Source organism: Pan paniscus, chromosome 6, assembly GCF_029289425.2.
Source record: "Pan paniscus chromosome 6, NHGRI_mPanPan1-v2.0_pri, whole genome shotgun sequence".
NCBI lineage: Eukaryota > Metazoa > Chordata > Mammalia > Primates > Hominidae > Pan > Pan paniscus.
Window position 1 is genome coordinate 100,659,425 of NC_073255.2, and position 18,320 is coordinate 100,677,744.

Here is an 18,320-nt window from a genome sequence, read left to right on the forward strand (position 1 = left end):
TATGTACAATCACACTTCATGTATGTTTTCTATTACAGTTCAGGGGTTCTAATTTAAGAAGAGGTATTGCATCTTAAAAGTAATTTAGAAGTTTAATTTTTTTCCAAATCTACTTCAGTATAATTATTATCTATTTGGGAAAATCTAAAGCAAACTGGACACTAGAAAAATGGGCTAGCTTCAATAGAGCTATTTGTAGTTTTCACACACCACCAAATTACAAGTTTTCACAAATACAGGTGTTGAAACTCTGATATCTCTATCAGTCATTTGTAAGTCGTTAGGCATGGAAGTTGAAGGAAGGATGTCATTGACAATTTCTTTTTTAAATGACAAATTATTAGATGACTATTAGTCATTACAGATATATTTTATATATATATGTAAACAATATATCTATTATAAAGGTATGACAAGTCATGAGAAATGGAATGTTGCAGGCTTTTTTCTTATAAAAATAAAAATATTTCCCTTAAGATATTTCATATTCACATAGTAGCTCCTTTTAGAGAAGAAGATGAAGACGAGTTGCCTCCATTTGCTGTGTTCCAGAAAGATGGTAAATCTCGTATGTTCACAGTTTTCTCTCTCCATGCACATTGGCCTTATGACTGAATTCTTAATGACATCTCAATGAACAATTTAGTTTGTTTATAATGATTCATTATCTGGCTTTATAGATAATAAGATCAATGATCACTTCAGGAAACAGAAGTAATCGTATAAAACAATGTAACAAATGAAAGTGAAGTTAGCTTAACTAATAACACGGTATAGAGGAATTTTTTCTTACATGAAAAAATACATGTTGGCTCCGTATACTCTAATCCTTGCTTTTAAAAGGAAATCATAATGTTGCCTTTTAAGTAGGTCTTCCTTTTTTTGAGGTGTTTTTAGTTCAGAAGTGATTTTGGAAGAAACCACTTAAAATATAGTTTAAGTGAGAATTAAAATTGTATAGTAAATAATGAAAGAAAGTTTGACTAAGACATTATCATATATGAAAATTAAGAAAGTAAATTCATTTTGTCTTTAATAAATTCAGGCCGTAATTCCAGCTATGTTCGAATAAATAGAATGAAAAAAGAATGTATCCAGTGCTGAGTTCCGGTTTGGTGCTAAAAAATGCAAATACAATAATGATCTTTATCTTTAAAAGATTAATAGCATGGGGGATCATATGTGAAAGAAAAAACATTCAATTTTGAGCTACATCAAATTTTCATGGGCAATTTTTAATTTTTCAATCTTCCTTTTATTCTCTTTTGAAGCAGAAGCATTTTCTTTCTTGCTGTTTGCTTGCACTACACTTGCATTAGGCTGTCAGACAGGTATTTCCAACTGACAATTGGAGAAAAAAAAACTCAAGCAGGAATAAAGACTACTGTAAAACAGGCAGGTTTGTTTGAGTAAAAAGTCATTCTAAAAATAGTCATTTTGAAAAAAGTTCTTACATAATCCTGAAACTGTGAGAACTTACATCACGACTGCTTAGATAACAAGAATGCTGTCCTTAAATGGAATCCGAACATTTTGAAAATTCATTAAATTTTGCCCAAATGAAAAAGGTTGAGCACATTTCCAGTTTGTTTTCATATTATTCCAATTTGGTCAATGGCCACGAAGTAAAGAGGAAGTTTGGACAGTTATTTGATAAATGCATGTCTGGTCTCATGAGACCTAACCTCTCTAGCTAATGTCATTAATCTTTCTCCAAACAGATTATATTAATGATCTATTAATCTATAACAATCATTTCATCAATCTTTCTCCAAATAGATCCTTAAAAAATACTTTCTGTCTACATATAGATGGTTATATTGCAGTGGATTGTACAGGTTATGATAGAACCAGAGGCAGAACAAATAAATTATAATTAATTATATTTTCCAGATATTTTTAAACATGATGATGTTTGGTTGCACATAAATGTAAATCAGTGACCAATTGCATTTTTCTTTTTCCTCTCAGTTGAAGATAGACAAAACTCACTTTTCTGACTCTTCATAATTTTTTCCAGATACGTTTAAATTGATTATTCAATAAATATTACTAGCATGAGAGATTCATGAAGACAGTAATATTTGTCTATTTTGTTTGCTGTAGTATCACCAACACCTTGAAGAGGTTCTGTAATATTATTTGCACTAAAAATAATATCAGCAAATGTATGTAAAAATGATGACCTAAAAAAAGTAATTCAGATCATATTTTTCATAAATGATAAACACGTTTGCAAATATTCTTTTGGCATTAAATATTTTGAAACTCATCAAATTATATACTTGAAATTGAGGATCAAGTATTTCGTAAGAAGCTTTCCATTTTTCCTCAAATTTGAATGAAAGTGATAATCTTCAGTTTTCCTATTGTTATGCCAATACAATTAATTTCCACTATATGGGATCAGTAATGTAGATAATGGAAGATGAAATTAATTGATAATTTATAAACAACTGTTTTTCTATAAATGTTACTTTCAAGATAAGAACAAAAAATTTTATTCTACCTTTATAACACTTCTGTCACTCTACTTCAGCTTGGAAGCAGCTTGATTAAAGCTGATAGGCAACTTATGAAATTTCAAAAGGAAAAAGTAATAATTACGGATGTGTAAATATAATTTAATCTATATCATTCCCAATAAAATAAAAAATTGCTATATAAATTGAAAAAATGTCATTTGTCAATCTTAATAATTATAAATTAACATCAAATGAGAAAGGAAAGAAGGGGTTCTGAAATGCAATAGAAGAGATATATAAGATATAGAAAATTTGGAGACAAACATGATAAACATGTTTTGGAAGAAGTCCTTGGTTATTCAGTCTTTGACTATTGTAAAAATTATGATTGTGCATAAGTCTAAGTTGGTGACTTTTATATATTTTTAAGCTTAAATATATTTAAACACTTTAATATAATTTAATTTATAATAATTTATAAATTATAATTTAATATACTTAAATGTTTAAGCTGGACAACAAGCTTAAATATTTTAGCCTTATCTTAGAACTTATTTAATAATCCAAAGAACTTTATGTTATGTAGGTTATATCTACTGATATTTATCATATTCAAAATAAATAAAACATTAAAACAAAAAATCAACAAGCACATATTCCATTAGTCATCAAAGCAATGATAACATGACACCTTATGTAGCTGCTGGAAAACTCCACTGTACACTCGAGAAAAAAATGAGAGCAAAAAAGCAAATAACATGTTAATCTTCTTAAGAATATTTTGACCTTGCAGATCCCTGAAAGGGTTTCTGGGACATCCCCCGCCCCCACCAAGAATCAGTGAGAATTACTGGTCAAGACCCACAGTCATGGAAATGAAGTACTGTGAAAAATAAGAAGAAACTGATTAGCATCAGTTTCTTTGACAGTCACCTTAACAATTACATATGTCAAGATCATTTTATCATGCTATTTATTTTTAATTTTGTTTTGTACTAAAAAAATATCGTTTTCATCTTTCTTGAAAAGATTCATTATTGATATTAGCATTCATTTTAATGGTCTCTAAGCTTCTTAAGAACTTGTTTCACTCAGAACTTCACAACTCTAGAAATATATGGCATGAATTAAAAATATATTTTATCATAAAATCTTGTCTGTTCTATTTTTGGTTAAAAACGAACAAAACAAGAAAATAACTATGTTATTGTGCACAGAAACCCGGAGTAAATAATGATAATTGGCAGGCATAAAATAATGCAGATTCTTCCATAAAGAGGTTTTGTGTTCATAAAGTATCTTTTGTACATTAATAGTAGTTGGATGGAAGCAAAATGGTGATTCAATAGTTATTGACTTTATTAAATGTCATTGGCAATGAGGATGCTTTAAAACAAAAACTACATAATAGACCTATATAGAAAGACATTTGAATTAGGTAGTTGTAAAAATATGTTTTCTATATTTCTCTATATTCCAAGTTCTTTTTATAAAAAGAATCAGATAAAAATACAGTGTGATCTATAGAACTTGAAATACATGGTTTTCAATTTGAAATGTTTTAATGAGGAAAAGTGAATTTTGCTATGTTCTTTTTAAGAACAATATGGTAGAAATTATATTTCACTATCTTTCTTATACATTTGGAAATAGAAACCTGTGATCCTGACTTTTACCAAACATTTCTTCTGAAAAATTTTTCTGCCTTGTTTGAGTTGTGGTATTAGGTTGGTGCAAAAGTGATTGCGGGTTTTGCCATTACTTTCAGTGGTAAAAACCACAACTACTTTTTGCACCAACCTAATATTATTTTGATTAATCTGTTCAAATTATAATTAAATTAACAAATTATACTTTTCAGTATCTAAAACACATTAAAATATAAAATGATGGTTAGATCTACGTCATTCCTATTCACACATCTACCAAACTCAACACCCCGATCAAAATTTTATATTTCGGATATAATTTGGTTTCATTTGAAAATTCATGTGTTTTTGGCTTTTTAGTGATTCATTATATATTTACATGTACAGCACAGTAATAAAAATGAAAAAGAATATTTTCATGGTCTTGTTCAGTATACATGAAAATTCCCTTCATCTTACCCCATACCCACGTTTCTTCCCCCAGATCATGTTGCACAATGGAGAATGGGTGAAATATTATGGTTTACATGATGTATGTAATACATGTGGATGAAAAGTGGAAAAATAACCAAGCATTTCATGGACAGTTAGATATCTGGATTTGGGGACTATTATTAAATCAACAATTAGTGTCTTTGGCATTCCTCTACCACTCCTTGGGCAGCATATCCCTGGTTCCATGATCCTCCTATCCAAGTGAGAAAGTTGCCTGCCCCATGCTCTTATTGTACCCTGACTGCCCCCCACTGTGTCTCCATTGGCATTCTCATTGCCCTCCCCCATCAGCATTTACTTGCCTGTCTTACTTCCACAGGTCCTGCTCCCTGGTGGTAATTTGATGAACTAACTTTTTGAAAATAATTGCATTACAAAAACTAGGCTTTATGGGTATTATTTTTAAAGACATGTCATAAATAATATATAAGAAACCTTGGTATGTTAAAATTTAGGCCTTTCTCTTCTTCTTAGATCATATATTAATAGTCTCATCCTCATTATTTAGGCCCATAGCTAGACCATATGACTAAGGCATAACAATTTTGAAGCCAAGTTTGGTGTTTAGATGGGCCAGTTGGTCTTACTTTTCACGTCAGATGAAATGAACATATAAATCCCCACTGTGGACCAGACCAAAGTATGCAGATGGCTCGGTGCAGATCCATGGCTACTACTGGAAAAGAACAGAAGTACCCATTGATGGTAGGTCAGTGAATTCATCTTCAGGAATGAAGATCCATAAACAAGAGATAGTGTGATATGGTCAGAGTTCTACATTTACTGTCTGATTCTGTATGTATAGCAGAGGTATTTCCAGCAATAAATTTAAATGACTATAGAAATATTTGAAAATGCATAGTCAATCATTCCAAGAAAATGTAGAATCTCTCAAAACCAAAACGTTAGAAAAGCATTTTGATTTTCACAGACAACAAAATAAATCCTTATCACCAGAGAAATAGGTATAGAACTCTGAAAGCTGAAATTGTCCAAATTGATTCTCTTAGATTTTGTTGGATGTTTGCTATGCGCATGTCATTACAGTTTGAATTTTCTTTTTATTTTAAACTGCTCAAGGTTTAAAAAATTTTTTTGCACAAACACATGGAAATGAGAAATGTAAAATTTGTTTTTATTAATCTTGTACATACAATGTTAAAGAAGACTTCACCTCCAAATGAAATTGATTTCTCTTATGCTTTTTCCTTTATTTTTCTTATGGGCCTGTCCTTTACAGAAACAGGGAAGGCTAAATTCCTTCTGACCAGAAGTGATCATCTGCTTCTGGTCAAAAGAAAATGGGATGCTGATTAGCTACTATCATTTGTACCCAGCAATTCCCTCCACTCCCAGTCCCACCCACTCCCAAACCCATCCACCCACTACCACTTGCCCAAGGCAGCAGCTCCCACAGAGTGATGGCTTAGTAAGAGTTCACCAAGGCAACACATGGATATGAAACTCTTCTTAGACAGGTGCCGCAAATGAGCTTTATTGAAAGCGGAGTTTCCAGTAGTGGTCTGTGGAAGTAGCATCAGGCTTTTCTCCTACAATTCAGCCACATCAGGGAACTCGAAATCATATTTCCTTGCATGACCTATCTAATAATTTATTGTCTCACCTAATCTCTCCAACCTGTCCCAATGGCTCTTGTTTTATTGACCAGGGTAGAGGGATATTTCTCCTCATCCTGTATTGCCTATTTCTAAATTTAAAACTCATACCTAAAATCTTAGTATCAAACAAAAATAGCTCAGGTTTTTCAAACTGTACTTAAATTTAGTATATTGGATTTCAACTAAATAAATCTTCAAGGTTTTAGGAATGCTTCAACTTGTTTTGGTCTTGATATAGTTTTCAAACAAACCAACAAATAAAAAATCTTTTGAAATGGCAAGGTTTGTGTTCAACCAAACCAACTAGCATGGGGAAAACAACAACAACAACTGAAAACATTTCCAGAGGTTTTTAACTACGGAGAGTTGTTTAGGCCTCAGGATGTTTTTGCACAATCTGTCTAATCTTTCCCGTCAGGTGTTTTAGCATACAACTAAACCCCAGAGGGAAAGAAAAAATTCCTTTTGACTCACTCCATAATTCTTGTTTCACCCATATTTTATGCTAGTTCAAGCAGAAATCTGCTGAGAAGCTTACAAAAAATCTTTGAAAAGCTCTTTAGGGACAATTTTGTCACTCTTGATAGAAATGCCTACAGATGGACCCGCAGCCTTTTCTAATGGAGCTACAAACATTTCCTAATGCCTCACTGGGCTTGCACAGTGGGAAGGCTTCCTTTTGTTGGGTTAAATCAACAACCTTTAGAAAGGAGGACCATGTAGGCAGAGAGTATAAATGGAATTCCGCCATCATTTCCAGCTACCTCTAATCGTTTGTAAGAACTTAAGAGATAAGTCATAAATAAGTAAATGACTGTTCTTATTAAAATTAGGAGAGTTTGATTTTAAAGGAGACAATGTATTCAAAAATTATAACTCAAAAAGTCACAAGACAATGTTATATTTGTCGGTTCTGAAAATTTCTAGCTGTGTGTTCTTATATCAGCCAGCCTACCCCTCTGACTCTGATTGCTCACCCATAAAACAGGGATAAGAATATTGAAATAACTACCTCATCCACTTAATGTGATAAAATGAGAAATGGATGACAAAACACTCTGTACAACATGAAGAACTATTCAAATGCAGAGTATTATTTTCAGAATGCGGATGGGATTATACGAACTCCATTGTGAGGTTTGAAATGGGACACTTTTATCTCAACACTTATGATTATTACTAATACTTCTGCAGTTAGTGAACAGGAACTTGCAGGTTCTTTTTATATGTTTGTATCTCTGCCTAGTTTTTCTCTCTGCACTTTAAACAAATTATATTGCATTTTATATAAATTTAACACTATAGTATGTTTGCTTGAAGTGCCTGGAAATATACATGGATCGATTATATTGTTACACTTATAATAGCAGAAAAATTATACTTTAGAAAACAAGGCTTTTTAATTTATCATCTATTAGAACAAAATTAAACATGAAAGCATGCTGTGTTATCTAGTTTTCCTTTCAATTATGATTTTAATGAAGAGTGACTTCTAAGTCAATCACAAGACTAAATGTTTGAGAATATCTATTAGAACACTATTCAAAAAAAGGGATTAAAAACACTTTAATATAAATTTTAAGGACTATGTCTAGGAAGAAAATCATATAAAATGTCATATAGAAACACTTAAGTCACAATAATTAAAAATAAGGTGTGAAATAAGGGAAGTGTTTGATTACTGTGAAATTTATAATTAAAATATATTTAAAGTAAGAACGTGAATAACATGAAGAAATCAACTGAATTTATTTGATGGAAGAAAAGGTGAGAGGTGGAATTTAAAAAATGAAAGTTTTAGTAAGGCTAACAAGAAAAAAGAAATTATGCTTTGATGATAATCTATAAACTGGGCTGAGTAACACATATTCAGAATTATCCTAATGTTTAAGCTGATTGTTTCCTTAATTACCTAATTTAGGAAACACCTCAGTGGTTTACCTCTGTAATGCGACATGTATCTTACATTGCCACCACATACATAATTAATAGGGAGAAGGACATATGAAATGTTTTTAATTTTATGAGAATAAAAAGAACGCAATAAGAAAGTATAAGGCCTGATTTTAATTTTGTGCCAAATACAGACTCATAAAATCAAATATTTTAGGGCTGAGAGGTACTTAAGGGGGCAAATACTACTATCCTATTTAAAAAAAAACATTATTTTAATATGTGCTTTTGAATTAAATTTGAAGATAATTGTATAATCACCCTAGCTTCATTCCTTGTCACTGGCAGTGGCACTCTTTCTTGGGGGAAAATTCTAGCAATGTTGGGGTCAGGTTACAGATGGATATAAATTTGCTTTCCTTTCTGAACAGAGCTATGAGTTCAAGGTTAGCCACTTCTCCAAAGCAAGAGCTCATGGAATTTACCTTCCTCTATCCAGGAACCTGAGAAGATTGCAAAGTAGATCAGACGTGGCAGAGAGAAATAGCAGAAGTGTTGCCTAGGGCAGCCCAATCCCATTATTTATTTACATTTTAATGCAATCTCTGATGCTTTCATTTGGTGACAATTTTCCATCAATCTTATAGTGTTTCCAAGATGGAACTTTGTCCTGCTCTCAAATGTCCAATCATTACAGCTGTCAGTAGCAATGAGGCAGTAATTAAAATCTATTGCAACGAAATCAATTGAGAAAACAAAACTGACACATTCATTTTAAGCTGCATCATATAACAATGGCTCAGAACCCAGTAGTTTATGAATGAAATAAAGATACTTTATTTATTACACAGGCACTTGGAGATTCACATGCCCAACACATCTGATACACTTAACAACTATGGAAACACGAGTGGAAAATGTCTGTTTGTAGGATCAAGAGAGAACTTTCACCATGTAAAGGTAAATGAGTGCATTAACAATTTTTCCTTTACTTTCCTCTAAGAATTTTCAAAATCCACTAAATTTTTAAAAGTTACACTTGAAATAATAGGCAACAAACACTGATCCACATTCCAACTGGTAGGCTAACTTGAACTGTGAGCAATTTAAACTTTTATCACAATGAAACATATTTATAGTCATGCTTGAACAGATTAGGTTAGTAGCATGCATTCCATTCTGCAATATGAATATTGTTAATCTATTTCCCAACAAAAGTCAAAAGATGCCCAGTGCATAGAAAAATACAAATCACTGTAGTCAATATATTACGGGACTGATCTTGGGACTTACATGGTGATGATGAAGTCCTGAAATGCCATGCCCACAAAAGCACATTAAAAAGTGGATAAACATATTTTATCAGACAATCTCTAAAAATTAAAGATGAGAGCTTTAAATTTGGGGATGTTCTTGCTGTGTGCTTTGAACAGGACCTTTCTGCTCACCTCCTTCTGGCTTGACTGGTCCATCAGACATCACCTTCCTGAGGGCTAGCTGGCTTTGGTCTTGGTTGCCATTGGCTGGTGGAGGCAGATTATCAGACTGAGTTCTTTGAATGGGGAGGACTCCTGCTATGCTGTGTCTGTGCTGCTTCCTGGCATGATCAGACTGACCGCTTTTATGTGCTGCTGTGGCAGTGTGGGTGAAATGGAAACCCAGAGTATGTATCCTCAGATGGAACCAGCTTAAATGTTATTCATGCAAACAGAAGTGCTCTTTTGCTCTATTTAAATAGGTTGTGTTTTCAAATGCCAAAATGACACCACATGCACAGCACTAAAGGGGTTTAAAACTGGCTGTTTCTTTGAAAATGATGACTAGGGAGATGGAGAGAATAATGATCTATCTCCATTGCCTGGTTAATGCCTTTTAGAAGTAACAGGGTACCTACATTTGTGAAATATTTGCACGTATTAAGTTTTTATATAATTATATCAATTGACTAAATTTTCACAAATGAAATGAAAATACAGCAGTTAAGATAGGTCAATTGTTATACTTTGATTGACTTATAGCTACCAGACATAGCATATCTTGATTTCCAGTGGTTAGAAAAAATATTTGTAAAATCTGTCATCACATACAAAGTGTGATCCAACAGAATGGACCCAATTGTGCTCCTCAGTGAGGTTGCATTGCCTCATCACATATGCTTATACATATATTAATTTAATGTAGTTTTTTGAGAATGTAAGAAATAAGATTTTCTTCACAGATTTTTCAGAAGACTACAATTGTTTGCACATGGAAAGCTACCATATTTCAGAAGCAAAATTTGTTAGTGTTTTAAAGCACTGTCTTGAAATGGCTTTTCCTCCAAGGTTCTAGAAGTTGACTGTTGGTTGCATTATCTTCTGCCTAGACTTTTTGAGTGTTTTCAGACACAAGAATCTAATTGCAAATCTGCTCTAAATACTTATATGTGTGCACTTTTTTTTTTTTTGGTATAAGTCCTGGAAAACTGGCAGCCACTTGTGCTTATAATTTCTGTATTCTAAAAGATATTTAAGCGCAAACAAAAAGGACACACAACATTGCTTTGCTTCCAAACATCACAGACACTGTATCAAATGCTATGAGCCAGGTTGGATGGATGGTGGAAACAAAGGAGAAACAGCCAGTTTTATTTCAGTCTATGTAAATTAAAAAAATCTAAATAAGAAAGAGCATATTAATGTATTTATATCGTTCTTACACAGACAAAGGGACAGAGAACAGGGTGAGCAGAGGATGTTGAAAACTGAAAGCAAACAGGAAAGGACAGCAGGAAAGAAAGGCAACAGATGAACATTAAGCTGCCATGCTGAGGAATTTATTTGCGTCTTTTACTTGGTTGAATGCGGAGTTGTTGCACGGCAGCTTCGGCAGCAGCTATGGCAGCCCCTGCATCTTCCAGGTGGGTCTGAGTGACGCTGGTTTTGCTTTGACTGCGAGATGGTCCATGAGAACGGAGATGGCCTTCTGATGATGATTTTGAGCTACCAGGACTACTATGGGATTTCTCAATGGTGGGAACCTGCATGTCTGGTCACAAAAGGGTAAAACATGAGTTAAAGTTGTTCCAGCATTCCTCCTATCAAGCTTGGTCTACACATAATTTGAAACTGCCTAAAATTTGTTAATTCTGAGTCTTATATGATTCATTTATGCAACTGGTCATCATATAGAATGATGATTAAACATCTGGGAAACAATTTGGGGGAGGAAAGGCAAAAGGATGATAGCAATGAGAAGAGAGAACTTTGAAAAAATAAATACATTCTGACTAGCTTCTAGTAATAAATATGTTAACTTTTAGTTTCACCAAGCACCTCTGCTAATTCCAGTAGAGGTCAGGTAGGAGACAGTACACAGGAGGAGTTTTAAGCAAAAACAGGATGAAGGATGTGAGTCACTAGGACATATTAAGTGTGGAGATTGTAGAATCATGCCTCAAACCATTGTAGAGAATGTATGGATCACATATTTCCTAAGGCAGTCATAGAAAGAGATCTTTATACTAATGATCTTGCAGAATGTTAAGCAAGATAAGAGTTGAGATGGCTAAGTGGAACCCATAAATGATCTATAAAACTCATTCATAAGTAATCTACAGCACTCGTAGTCAGCAGTTTATGATATCAACTCAGTGGCCTACTGGACATGGACTCACTTTCTCATCTCCTAGAACACTTGCATTTATGATTCAGAGAATCTCATGTACAAAGAACCACTTTACAATTTGCTGGACTTTCCTAGAAAAGGTGACAAGGAAGTAATACTCAAGTCCAATATAAAAATTATATTTAATACTTACAAATAGTTCAGTATATCTAGATAAGGTACCACATGTTTTATCCCACAGAGGCAGTAACTCAGTTTATGATAAGGATTAATGTTGTGTTGTAGGACAGTTGGTTTTGAACCTCTCAAAGGAAAAGCTCATTTGAATGAGAGTGCTATACATATTTGCATATTGCCAAACCCAATGTATGGCACTGTTATTTAAAAAATAATAATAGTTATTAAAAAATTAGCTTGAGTCCAACATTTAGGAAAGACAAGTAAATTTCAGCATACCAATTGTTTTGATGACAGGGGAGAATATTCTTTGTATGATAAATAAAAAGTAGCATGCAAAATTATATTTATTGGGTAAGACAATATTTATGGACAACCAGAGATTCAAACAATTAGAAGGATTATAACTTAATGATAATGATGATTATGTCTAGTCAATGAACTGGTAGGGATTTTTATATTATCTTTATGAAATACCCAAATGCATTTTCTGAAATCATGTTATCATGGATTTTGAGGTGGAATAGACCAAATAGCTCATATAGTCACACCTTCTCCATTTTACATGTTGAAAAATGGACAGTTAGAGAAGTGAAGATTACAAAGTACTACACCTAAGTATGGGTGATGACCTGAGAATAAAGCCCATTTCTCCTGATTCCATATCCATCACTCTTTGCATGACATTATATTAAGTATTTTCCAGTCGTGTCTAATCTATTAATATAGGTTAAATGTACAAACATTCACACTAAGAAGATACAGACTGAACAAATAGACACAAAACTTTTTCTACTTAAAAAAAATATTTCCTACCCTTTGATGGGTCAGGGAAGATACCATGGCTTCTGCTTTTGATAACAGATGGCTTTGGGGACTGCTGGCTGCTCTGACTGGAATGAGACTTGCCATGATCAATGCTTTCAGTCTGTTCTTTGAGAGGATACCACCTTGGAGTGTTATCGAGGTGAGATGTGCTAGATAAATCAATCAATACCTGAAAAAAGTGTAACAAATAAATGAAATTTAGGGACTAAAGTATAATTGATTCATTACTTTTTCTATGTTCTAAAATTTATTCAAGGATATAAACCAAGGAATACAGTATAACTTTTGAGGATGATGATTCTTTCTTCCTCAGTTTTCTTCACCAATGATACTGGAAACAATGTCTTTTACATACTAGATGCTTAATAAATGTTTGCTTGAACTGAACTGTATAAAATTTTTGACTATTAACTAAATTATTTGGATATGATGTTAAAAGATAGGGTCACAAGTCAATCTGTTCATAAAACAAAACTTCTTTTTGTTGTAAGAACTTATTTTAATCTTACACGGTGAAACCCCGTCTCTGCTAAAAATACAAAAAAAAAAAAATTAGCTGGGCGTGGTGGCGGGCACATGTAGTCCCAGCTGTGTGGGAGGCTGAGGCAGGAGAATGGCATGAACCCAGGAGGCAGAGCTGGCAGTGAGCTGAGATCACACCACTGCACTCCAGCCTGGGCGACAGAGCAAGATTCCGTCTCAAAAAACAAACAAATAAAAAAACAAACAAAAACTCATAACTTATTTTAATCTTAAACTGGACTAGCAACCTTGAAAAATGTTTGATTTTAGTCACAAAAGGGACAAAATGGAAAAGAATGAGTAAGTTGCAATTACAAACTTATTTATTCTATTTTAAAACATACTTTAGTTCACATTCGAAATAGGGATATGACTACCACATTTTGTCATGGTTTAATTGGCAACTTTTTTTTTCTTAGTACATTGGTGCATTTTACAGTTGCTGACATCTTAGATATGATGAGCTAAAAAGAAGTGAAAACCAGACCAATGGATATATGCTTTAGGCTCATGTAAACATAAGACCATAAATTAGAAGGACTTCAGTAAGTCACTTTTTTGAAATGAAACATAAAGTCAGGCATAATACTAATCTAGAGTACTCCTGCCTAGGATCAAGATTAGTCCAAGTGGCTAGAGCTGGATGGAGCTGGAAGGTAAGGGTCAAATGCTCCAGTTTTGGTGAAAACAGATGTGCAAAGTCTTAAGAACCAAACAAGTCCTCATTATCACCTTGATTACACAAAAGGATGTCGTATTTTGTAGGTTTTGGATTTTTTGGAGATTATTTTTAACATTAATTCATAACTTCTGCCCTAAGCAGAACACTAAACAATGTGTATGTGTGCATATATATTATATATACTATACATAATATGTATAGTATATATACATTGTATATATAACGTGTATATATACATTGTATATATAACGTGTATATATACATTGTATATATAACGTGTATATATACATTGTATATATAACGTGTATATATACATTGTATATATAACGTGTATATATACATTGTATATATAACGTGTATATATACATTGTATATATAACGTGTATATATACATTGTATATATAACGTGTATATATACATTGTATATATAACGTGTATATATACATTGTATATATAACGTGTATATATACATTGTATATATAACGTGTATATATACATTGTATATATAACGTGTATATATACATTATATATATAACGTGTATATATACATTGTATATATAACGTGTATATATACATTGTATATATAACGTGTATATATACATTGTATATATAATGTGTATATATACATTGTATATATAACGTGTATATATACATTGTATATATAACGTGTATATATACAATGTATATATACTGTAGACATAAAATTGTATACACTGTATAGTATATATTATACATTGTGTATAGACATATATACATTGTATGTATATACACATTATATATACAATATATAAAATATATGTATATACAATGTATAATATACGTATATATAACATATAATGTATAATGTGTATATATATACACAATGTGTACATATCTACATTATACATATAATATTCCTATATATAAACAATATGTGTATATATTATGTTCATATATATAAACAATGTATATATATAATAGATTAAAAATCACAAGATCTGTTCACGCTACCAATTTCATGATTAGGTTATTTGTTTATTTTTAAATTTTTACAAGTACATAGTAAGTGTATATATTTATGGGGTATATGAGATATTCTGATACAGGCATACAATTAGGTTATTTTGATTCCTTGATGTTAATGTAAAAATTGTTTTTATTGTTTTCTCCTACTTGTAGTTTTGCTTCTTAAAATGTTTTCAGTGATTTTTCTCAGAATACTTAATTATAAATAACAATGCAATCAATATGTCACATCAAATCAATTAAAGAACCTGTAAATGCATTTTTAAAAGTCCAGGCCATTTTATAATATAATAAATTTGTTACTTCAAATCTCATTTGGACTCACAGTATGATTACATATCTTCCTATTGAAAGAAAATTTCATCTTAGAAATTAATTATAAAGTACATCAAGTGATAGAGTGAAAACCATTTCTTGAATTGGTATTAATCTACTCAAATAGTAAATCAGGAAATAAATTCTATCTGCCAGAAGATTTTTTTCAGAAACGGCTATCTTATAAACTTCAGAAACATGCTTTGCATCGTGCTTTAATTGGTGGTTTACCATAGCAGCAAATAAGGGAAAGGAAGTCAGAGGCTTACCTCCCCAAGGAAGTCGTTGGATGAAAATCTATCATAATCCCAAACTGTCACCTCCAGTGTTTTCTTCTTGAGCTATATAGTTCAAATAGAAATCTAATTAAACCTATCTTTCCATCATACATTTTCATTACACACATACAGTAGACATATTTATTTTTTTCCTTAAACTCCTTCCATTTATGTGAAAATACTTAAAATTTTACCGAAAACTATGTAGTTTAAATATTAAATATTATGTAAAATTTGAATGATTTTGCACTCTAAACTAGTGTTTGATCATGTGGAACATTATTATTTTGTGAATAAAATGATAATTCTTACTTATTTATTGTATCCCCACCTCATTTTCAAAAATAAAAATCAGAATTTATAAATACTCTAAATATAAGAAATTCATAGATTGCAAAAACGTCTAGTATTATCTAGATGAAGTATTGGATTAAATGTTTCAGCAATTTCCAAAAAACTTAGTAGCACTGCCTTATTTCTGTAGGTGAGTTTATTTTAAATTCACAAACCCAGATTATAATTTATATCCAGCTTCATCTTTGTAATGAAATTAATCTACTAGAAGACAAATTAAGAATCTCATTTTGAAAGACAGTTCACTTGTAAATTGGTTTATATGGGAACTGTCTTTATAGTTTTCTCTCTGAATTCAACCTTATACATTTCAGTTATTGTCTGTTACTCAAGCAAAGATATAAAAATGCAGATTTTCAGAAATATAATAATGTAATTTTGCCTACAGTTACTTATCTGTAGTGATAATCCTTTACACTAGTCATCATTTTGCCTTCTTCTGTAGAGTTTAACACCACAATGCCAGATTCTTAGGAGGCCTCAATTTAGCAAAGAGATGAGATCCTAAAATATTGTCTAGTGGAGTAATACAGTTCTATGCACTGAATCTTATTTTTTTTGTGTATTGTGTATGAAAGTCAAAATATAGCCAGTTTGAAAATGTGTTTCTCTCTCAAATATGATAAATGTGGCTTAGTCTATTAAAAATTTTAAATTCTGAAATAACAAATGGAAAATATTTCACTAGTTTTCTTATTTTATTTGTTTATGTTTTGGCTGCTTTGTCAAAATGTGCACATTTACTTTCACCCTGTGCTTAAATGTCACTCATTTTTTTCCATTGGCTACATTTCTTACATGTATTTTACTCAACTTTTTTTGTTTGAATAGCAAAATGTATACAGATCCCAATTTTTGAATAATTGTGTTATCACTGTACTTATATTAGCCTAATTCTGTCACCTAGAAATAATCTTGACATACCTGTTCCATGGAAATACTTTTATAAATTACTGTTTGATTCCACTCAGGATTAAGACTTTTCTGGACATGTTTAGTCCTTCTCTTGTACTCAGCACTGAATTGGGAGAAAAGAAAGAGTTATCTTGATTATTCACCTTAGTTTATGACTTCACAGTTAAACTAAAGGACATGCAGACTATTCAAGATATTTTATTTCAAATCACTATATAATTATCTCATCATCCTCATGTCTTAAACCTTAGTTTAAGTTGAATGCACAGTGACAATTTAAAAATATGTTGGATGCTTGTAGTTTTCTTTGCCCTAATGATTTTTTTTTTTAAAGAAATGCTTGTAGGTGTTCTAAATATACTATAATTTCAGAAATCTTGCTCATTCCTGAATGTAGGAGATAATTATATGAACTAAATAGTAACATCAATGTTACTGCCCCATAAACAATAATTTGGTGTTTAACCTTACTATAGTTTTGTACATACAGAAAAGCAAAACTAAAACATTGTAATGAGTGTACTGAGAAAAAGACGAAGAATGGCTGTTGCTGTGGCTCACATTCCATAAACACTTGTTACTGATATCTAAAGTATATTCCAACACTCTTGGTAAAGTATATTTAATGCAGTTATAAAGCAATTTTAATTAAATATAAATTTTTGGTTTATGTCAATATGTTATTTTACAATTGATGAACCAAATAAAAATCTTTCCTCAATTATCAGAACTTGGGACATCTGCATTAATCCTTGACTTTCCATTTCCTCTGAGCACCAATTAGAAGCTTATATGCTACACATTTAAAAACAATTTATTTTCAAAGCCTATCCTAATTAAGTCTGGCAGAACATCTATAGCTGGCACCAACCTGCTTATGGGGTTGAAATTAGATTACTGTTACTTGCTATTACCAAATGGTGCCCACACAGACAAGGCCTTTCTCTAACTCTCACTGCTTTTTTCTGAATTTTCTGCCTAAGCTTAGGTCTCATGTTCTAAATAATACTTCATCTGTGGTGGGCACTAGAGTCCTGTAAACCAACCTCTCTGTCTGGGGGTCTTGACATGTGTCTGGACTTCACAAGTTGCCTTTCCCTAAAAGGGGGCTGGACCCTGACTCTTGTAATCTGTAGTTCTATTCCAAACTATAGCCAGACTAACTCTTGCTACATTCCTGGTCTCAAGTATTGCCATATCCTGGATGCCTAGAAAATTTCCCCAGCCACTAATTTACCTATACATTGTAGAGAAAGCTATTGAGGATCAAACTCCAGCTCACCACTCACTTTTAAAGATGGGCCTGCAGGCAAGTACTTTCCCTGTATCTCTGATTTTATTTTCTTACCAGTCAGATACAAGGGAAATAACCCTCAACATTGACTGCATAATGGGATCACCTGAGTTCTGGTGGTGGTAGGTGGGTCAGTCAACCCTCCACCCACTTCCCTCTTGCCCCTGCTTACTCCCCGAAGGAAAGTCTGACTTAATTAGTCTGGGATGAGGCTTGAGTATTA

At 32.2% G+C, this 18,320-nt stretch overlaps 1 protein-coding gene across 3 annotated transcripts in view; it reads right to left on the reverse strand.

The window, feature by feature from the left end:
- The window catches only part of PCLO (piccolo presynaptic cytomatrix protein), a 412,454-nt gene that overhangs the window by 58,301 nt on the left and 335,833 nt on the right, over window positions 1-18,320 (reverse strand). For all 3 annotated transcript variants that reach the window (XM_055114599.3, XM_057302898.2, XM_057302897.2), the window contains exons 17-20: window positions 16,813-16,906; window positions 15,526-15,597; window positions 12,721-12,901; window positions 10,954-11,148 (exon numbers count right to left, since the gene is read on the reverse strand). In XM_055114599.3, the coding sequence (XP_054970574.2) occupies window positions 10,954-11,148; window positions 12,721-12,901; window positions 15,526-15,597; window positions 16,813-16,906 (542 nt within the window). The remainder of the gene's footprint in view (window positions 1-10,953; window positions 11,149-12,720; window positions 12,902-15,525; window positions 15,598-16,812; window positions 16,907-18,320) is intronic.